This window comes from Eucalyptus grandis, chromosome 2 (genome assembly GCF_016545825.1).
Source record: "Eucalyptus grandis isolate ANBG69807.140 chromosome 2, ASM1654582v1, whole genome shotgun sequence".
NCBI classification, from domain to species: Eukaryota; Viridiplantae; Streptophyta; class Magnoliopsida; order Myrtales; family Myrtaceae; genus Eucalyptus; species Eucalyptus grandis.
In genome coordinates, this window is record NC_052613.1 from 51,723,294 (window position 1) to 51,731,276 (window position 7,983).

General features: G+C 44.4%; 1 protein-coding gene across 1 annotated transcript; it reads left to right on the forward strand.

Moving 5' to 3' along the window:
* The first annotated feature begins 201 nt into the window (after positions 1-201).
* On the forward strand, positions 202-669 carry LOC120290780. The gene has a single exon (XM_039307197.1). The coding sequence runs from the start codon at positions 202-204 to the stop codon at positions 667-669; it is 468 nt and encodes a 155-aa protein (XP_039163131.1).
* The last annotated feature ends 7,314 nt before the right edge of the window (positions 670-7,983 follow it).

Here is a 7,983-nt window from a genome sequence, read left to right on the forward strand (position 1 = left end):
CTCCTTGGATCGTGAAGGCAACAGGGGCAAGGTGGGTTCGTGCAAACAGCAAAGATGTTACACAGTTGGACTCAGCAGCAGCAATGCCTTCCGGGACTGACACGTCTCAGTGAAGTAGCACAGCGGTGACCGGAGGGATGGCCAGGGAGCACCACAGCAGCGAACTTCGCGGATCGCCATAGAGATACTCAGAGAGAAGCGATGGGCATCGTTCGCGAGCGCAAGATCATCGACGGTGGTTCAGGAAGCAACGGCGTCGGGCGGTCCAGCAGGCGTTGGGCGGTCCAGCAGGTGTCGGGCGCCGGCGGGAGGAAGCTCGAGCGGTGTTCTGCAGCGTCGACGCCCGGGACAGGGGTGCTGCCACAGGCGAACGGCCGGTGGAACAGAGGCGGAGGTGCGGCGACCGCTTGGGATCTGCTGGCGTCGCGGGTTGCGGGATCTACAGGTTACAGGCAAGGCGAATGGGCTGGGGGCAGTGGCGCGGCAGGCGAAGCAGACGCAGAGGCGCCGCAGAAGCGAAACAGAGGCGGAGCAGGGGCGTCGTTGGCGTTGCTGGCGACGGACGAGCGAGCAGGGGTGAACGGCAGGCGAAGCTCGGCTGCTGCGGGGCGTCGCTGGCGACGGACGAATGAGCAGGGGGGACTCGGAGATGCGGCAGAAGCTCGGTGAGTGTGGCGGACGGGCGGTGATGGCGCGGCGAGGCTCGACGCGGTGCAGGGAGTCGGCCACAGCGGCGGAGCAGAGCGGGCAGTGGCGGAGGCGGTCTGCGGCGGCGACGAGCAGTGGCGTCCTGGGTCTCTGCTGGGCGGAGCACAGGCTGCGATGGACGTGGGGTCGAACGGCACAGCCGCTAAGAAGAAGAAGAAAACCCCTTCTTCCTCTGCTTCTGGTCTTGCTTTTTCCCCTTTTCCTTTTTGTCTTGTCGCGCGTCTTCTTCTCTCTCTCTCTTCTTTCTGCCTTCTCTGTTGTCAGCAAAAGACTTTCTTCTACTGCTTTTGCTTCTTCTTTTTTTTCTCAAAAAGGAGACCAAAGAAAGCTTTTCTCTTTTTCTTTTGGGATATGTTCGGCAGAAATTTTAAAACTTAGAAAGTGCAATTAAATCCTAATTTTACAAAATATGCAATCAAGTCTTAAAACTTATCAAGTTGATTCAATTGAGTTCTAAAATTAACACCGTCAACAAAGTTAACGGAAATTGTTGACGTCATGCTGACGTCATATTTTAAATGATTTTTTTATTTTTCAAATGGCTTTTTAAAATTATTTTTTATTCAAAATCTTTAAAAATTAGATTAAAAACTAAAAAAGAAAATCTAAATTTATTTAAAAAAACAAAACTATTCAAAAAAAAAAAAAAAAAAAAGGCACCGGTGGACTTACGTCGCCGCCCATCACCGCAGGGGCCAACGACGATCGCCGGCCCTCGCCCAGGCGAGGACGCCTAGATCTAGGCACGCAGGCCCTCGCAGGGGGCTGACAACCATTGCCTGACCTGGGCGAGGCCTCATCGACCCTCGCCAAGATCTGGTGAGCCTCGTCGAGATTTGGCAAGCCTCGCCCAGGGCGGGCGACGGTCGCCAGCCCTCGCCTAGGGTCGGAGAGGGCCGGCCACCCCCACCTAGGGCTAACAACCGTCGCTCGGCCCCTCCGGCGATGGGCGACGACGGTGGCAAGGGAGAAGAGGGCTGATTTTTTTTTTAAAACAATTTTTAAAAATAAATTTTTTTAACTTTTCTTTTTAGTTTTTGGTGAAAATAAGATAAAATGAATAAATCCAATATTTAGTTTTTAAATCTAATTTTTTTAAATGAATAAAAATCATTAAAAAATCCACGTGGAAAATAAAAAATTATTTAAAATACCACGTCGGCATTTTTAACGGAAAAAAGGCTAACGATGTTAACTTTAGGACTCAATTAAACCAACTTGACAAGTTTTAGGATTTGATTGAACTTTTTTTAAGTTTTAAGACTCAATTGCACTTTCTTGACAAGTTTTAGGACTTCTGCATAACATATCCATTTTCTTTTATGTCGCTTTTCCCCCAAAACGATCAAAGAAAAAAGCCCTCTACTCAAAGAACGAAATTCTTTTTGCTTTCCATTGAATTTTGACCCTAGAAATCGAGAAGAAGCCTCCAAGAAATAGAACCCCTCTTGTGCGGCCACATATTTAATGTGTGGCCCTCTCTAAACCTACGCATTTAACATATTTATAGGCCACGAGTTAGGGTTTTAATTTTCCAAATCCATATTCACAAAGATTTATTTTCCAAACGTAATATTTGCTTTTCGAACGCATATATTTTTGTCACATCTGCCCTATCCAAAAAATTCCATCATATCCCAGAAAGATTTCAAATTTCTATTTTTCACGAAATAATCTTCGATCATAAAAAGAAACGGGCTTAGGTCAATTTGCTCGCTTCATGGGCTTAGTCCGGCTTGTCAATTTTAAGATTAGTACCACTAATTCGAATCCATTCACCACTAGTCCAATAAATAAATGCAAAAAATACAAATTAAAAGTAAATGCACCTAAATCTATATGCTATGCAATTAATATTATTTTTTTAGGGATAAAATTAACTCCTAATTTTTTAATGCGATAAATGACTAAACAGGTCGCCAAAATTTAAGTGTCAACACAAGTAATGCAAGCAATCATTTTTAAGAAAATCATTTCCAATTTATTTCATTTTCTGTGAAATAAACATAGCCAAAGTTATGATTTTTTTTATAAAAAAATCTTAATGTAAAATTAGAGTTGAAGCTAAACTTTAATTTTTTTTTTTAGGTATTAGGCCTTTTTTCTTGTCAACTATCTTATAGGTTTGATGAAATTTAAAGTCGTATGAAACTAGGAAAATAACCTGTGTAATGACAAGGGCAACGATTTTCCTTTTATCTGGAAGACAATACTAATAATTAAGGGTTAATATCACAAAAAATCCTAAACTTATTTCAGTAGTGGACAAGATATGCCTTGGGAGAGAACGGATTGGCATCGGTGACAGAAGCATCCTGCACTAGGACAAGAAGAGAAGAGAAGATCAGTGAAGTGATACTAAGAGAAAATATGGGTTGCAGCTTGGATTTTATTGTGTCATAATCCGAGTCCACTCATTGAGCGACACATGTCGCCGTGGGCCCCACCGCGTTAGATCCCTCTAACACCTACACCCTCTTGCCTCTCTCTCTTCCTTCTCTTCTTTTTTTCTTTATTTCTTCTTCTTCTTATTCCCTCCGATCTTCCCTTTCACTCCGATGGGACAACAACAGAGTTCGTCCACCACGGGCTGCCTGATGTTGCCTTGTATTTGGAACACCTAGGGGAGGCACTTGGGTTGCCCGTTGAAATAGAACATGAAGTGGGGGTTGGGCTCCACCTTCATACTCCAATGGAATTATGTCGTTGACGACCCCTTGGTCTCCTTGCTAACATTAATCCACTCGCTGTGGAACACGCAAGCCTTGGACCTGACCCCGGCGAGGTCCAGGGGCACTAAGACCTTCCCAAGTAGCCTCCTGAAACTCACCCCGCAAGTTGCTCCATGCTAGCCCATGTAGACGGAGACCTTCACATAGACCTTGCCGAAGAAGATGGACTTCCCAGCAAGCCTATCAAGGTCAGACCTATTGGAAGGTGGCGCCGCCACTACTACCCTGTCCCCCAGGAGGGAAGGCGACGTTGTCCCGAGGGGGTGGGCGGCGGAGTCGAGCAGGAGGTAGGGGATGAGGGCAATCTAGAGGGGGAGGCCGTTGAGCTTGATCTTATAGAAATAGGAGGAGGAAGAGGAGTGGATGGCAGAGTGGGCGAGCTTGGTGGCAGGGATATTGAGGGCGAGGCTCCCCACTATGAGCAGAGACAAGAAGAAGAAGAAGAAGAAGAAATAAAGAAAAAAAAGAAGAGAGGGGAGACAGTGTGGGTGTCAGAGGGTTCTAACGCAATGGGGCCCAAGCCACATGTATCGCCCGATGGGTGGACTCGAATTATGGATACACAAACACCAAGAGTGCCATAACTTGGCACAAATGGATACTTAAGTGCTAAAACTTACGAAAGTGACACTTAAGTGCCAAAATTGGAGCAAAATGGATCAATTAAGTGTTAATGGCGAGAAAATTTGACCAAAACCCTGACGTGGCAATTTTTTAGCAAGCTTAGTGCAGAACGACATCGTTTTGCACGCTAATGTAGCTAAACAGTGCCAAAACGATGTCATTTTGGTTTTGACGTGGTAAATAATTAATCTAATAATTAATTAAATTAAATTTAAAAAAATTATCTATTTATTTATTATAATTAAAAAAAAAAAGGAGTGGGAGAAGGAGGAGAGAGGCAACCGGCGGCCGAGGGCTTAGCCCTCGCCACCTACCATTGCCGGAAAGGTGGGGAGGGTTGGCCTAGGGCCGGCGACCCCGGTCAATCGATGGCGAGGGCCTCGCCTAAATCTAGGCGAGGGTCGCGACTCTTCCCTAGATTCGGCAAGGGTCGCCGGCCCTCGCCCAGCTAGGCCAAAGGCCGCCACCCACTGGGGGGTCACCCCACCCCTAATCTGGGCGAGGGCACGTAGGCCCTCACCACTGGTTAGCTAGGGTCGCCAGCCCTCAGCTAGGGCTTGGCGGCCCCGGCCAACCCTCCCCCACCTTTCCGGCAACGGCGAGGGCTAAGCCCTCAACCATCAGCTGCCTCCCTCTTACTCTTCCCCCTCCTTTTTTAAAAAAATATAAATTAATTAATTTGTTTTAAATTTAATTTAATTAATTTTTATATTAAAATTCGAATTATACCAAAATGACATTTGTTTTGGGTGTGTTTTGCTAAATTAGCCTTCCAGCAAGCCACGTAACTGAGAAAATTAAAAAAAAAATTTGCCATGTAGGATTTCCTGCGGGGTTTGCTGTATATGGCATTTAAGGGCCTGCATGTTTGTGTTTCTTTTTTTTGTTCATGAATAGATTTTCTGTTTTTTTTTTTCCCGAGAACAAAAAAGAAAGAAACGAGTTTGTTTGCGTTTTTGTTCAAAATATTTTTTTGTTCTGGGAACAAAATTAGAACAGAAATAAGAAACAAAAAAAAAGTTGTTTTTTGTTCTAGAAACACTTTTAAAGAATTGAAAGAACAAAAACACAAAAAACACTTTTTCTTCTTCTTTTTTTTTTTGGCCGGTCGCCGACCTCAGCCATGGCTGGCGACCAGTCGTCGAGGGCCGGCGACCTCGCCAGAGGGTCACCGGCCCTCGGCGAGGCCAAGCCTCGCTGGCGTGGGGTGAGGCTCAGCAGGCTCGGCCTCACCGGGGGTCGACGAGCCTCGCCGTGGCCGGGTGAGGCCGCCGGCCATGGTCGAGGCCGGTGATCGGCCAAAAGAATAAAAAAAAAAAAAGAAAGAAAAATAAGAAAAATAAAATAAAAATATTAAAAAATTAAAAGAAACAAAAAAAGAATATAAATTTACCAAACGTGTTTCTATTCAGTTTTTATTCCCGAACAAGTTTATCAAATGCGTCTTTTACGGTCAAAAATTGTTCCCCGGAATAGAAATAGTTTTTCTATTTCTGTTCCCGAAACAATTTTTGAATAGAAACACAAACAAACGCACTCTAAGTATCCCATTTTTCATAAAAGCGGCACTTAAGTGCTACTTTTGTAAGTTTTGGCACTTAAAAGTCTATTTTGGGCCAAGTTTTGGCACTTGAGGCGTTCTTTTGCCCAGATTATGATATAGTGAAATTCGAGTTCTAGTCAATACTTTCTCCTAATACGGAAGACAGTCGAGGCAGGAGCGAGAGAGCTTTCACTAACGCTGAAAGAAGAGAGCAAGAGTAGGAAGAAGAGAGCCATTATGTTTGAGTTTGAAATCCGGGACTGGGTCAGAGAGTTGGCGGTTTTTGTTGTACTATTTGAGCCCTTGTTATTTATAAGTGGATAGATGATATAATTGGGAAATCTCCGTTGGGTTATCTTCTGAAGCTTTAAAGATTATTCACACTCTTCCAAACAAATATTTCCTAAGTTCGTCGGATGTTGGTTATTTACCAGGATTTTGCCAATTACTAATCTTGGCATTATTGGTACTTTTTAGATTTACGTTCCTGATTTCAACTTCTATTTAAGATGGTGTGTGTTTCTTAAGCCTCAGATCATTAAGTTTGCCTGATTTGGATAGCTTAGCTTATTTTAAATTCTCCCTCAGATCCGTTGTCACGGCAATTATAACGGAGAGCCCAAGAAATAGTTAGGAAAGGCTGGATGGAGAGTAGGTAACTCGTAAAAGATGGAGAAATGGAATTCCTAGACCTCATCTCAAATGAGTCATTACTCTCTCTCGGCGAAGCTGCCAGCTCCCACATCCATGGACGGCTGCTCTCGAGGATGCCGCGTTTTCGGCCTAGGAGGCGTCGTCTTGTTGGCTCGTACGTGGCTCTCAATGCAGATGCGTTGACGCGTTTAGCCGCTAATGCTCTTGTTTCCATGCAACGGCAAAGTTCTAGTCCCATGCACATTTTGGTGATCCTTCTCTTTCACGCTAATAATGCATTATTGGGAACGACAAGGACGGAACATCCTATTAAAGAACCGTAAGGGAGCTCGTGAACGCGTGGCGATCCTTATGTAATCCGTTCCCATGCAATTATCAATGTAAAGTACAAAATAGGCATCGGTTGATATATCGAGTTTGTAGGATGACGTTGGTATTCTTAGGCTTCATTTGTTTCGTGAAAAATATTTTTTGAAGAAATATTATTTTTACTTTTTGGCTTTCGTGCCTGAGTCCCCAACACTTAGGCTCGAGTCCATCAAGACTAGGCTTTGGCTCAAGACCCCAATGTTCATGCTTGGGTCCCTAATACTCGAGCTCAAAACCTCAATGCTTTTGCCTGGATTCCTTGCATTTGAGCTTAGGTCCATTGAGGTCGGGCCTAGGATTTAGAAGCCCATGTTCGGTTCCCCACATCCGGGAGCGCCCCAACTCGAGGCACTAGCCCTTTGGCCCGGGTCCATCAATACCGAACTTAAGATCATGGTGTCCATGCCTGGTTCCGTCAGCCACCCCTGCGCAAGTCACTAATGCTTAAAAATCATATTGTCGTTTTCAACTAATGGAAAATATTTTTCAGATTTTAGCTAAACACTGAAATCATTTTTCCAAAAAATGACTTCCTAGAAAAATATTTTCCAAAAATATAATATTTTCCATGAAACAAATGGTGCCTTAATTGTACTCCCTTTTTTTATCCATTTGTTAAGTAATGGTGGCAAGCTCCAGACTAGTTTATGAAGCCAGCAGCCGTTTAGTTCACGATCAACTTTTTCTCGAATGATCTAGAACAATAGGTGCACGGTAACTTTCGACATAGGTCCCACCATTTGAATTTGCCTAGATAATCAAATTCAATAGTGAGTTGGTTCGATCATAGTGTGTATAATTTGTTTCGATATCGCACAAAGTCATTGCAACTGAACATCGTCATTCTCCAACGACAAAGGATAAAATCAATAAGCAACTAAGAGTCTAGCAAACCATATCTAGACTGATGTTCCTCATGGATATCTATTTGCCCCCAAATAGGAGGCAAACCAAGCTCAATTTACCATGCGCATCACCTGAATGATTGATAAGTGGGTTAAGATGCAATTGGTGAGCGTGTCTCGATGGCCTTCCCAAGGACAAAATTGGCATTGAAGAAACCTGGAATTGCCACTGCCCATTCAACGAACCTTGGATCGTAAATGAGAAAAAATGCTGGTCGGCCCCGGGTGTTGGATGATTTCTTCAACTGGACCCATGACGGGTCCCTTCATGAATAATCAAAGGGTCGATCGAATGAATGGTCATGGGCCATTCGACTACGCTGGCCCAAGGGTTGTTTTTCATATCGCCGACAGCAAGATCTTGGAACATTCGTGTGGACGCAAGCCTTTTCCGTTTTCTCTTTGTTCCTCGGCGACGACGGCCTATCCGAACTCGTCTTGGCTAATC

What these genes read in the sequence shown, in the direction of transcription:
- LOC120290780 (XM_039307197.1), top strand. Translation starts at nt 202, where the DNA reads ATGGGCATCGTTCGCGAGCGCAAGATCATCGACGGTGGTTCAGGAAGC.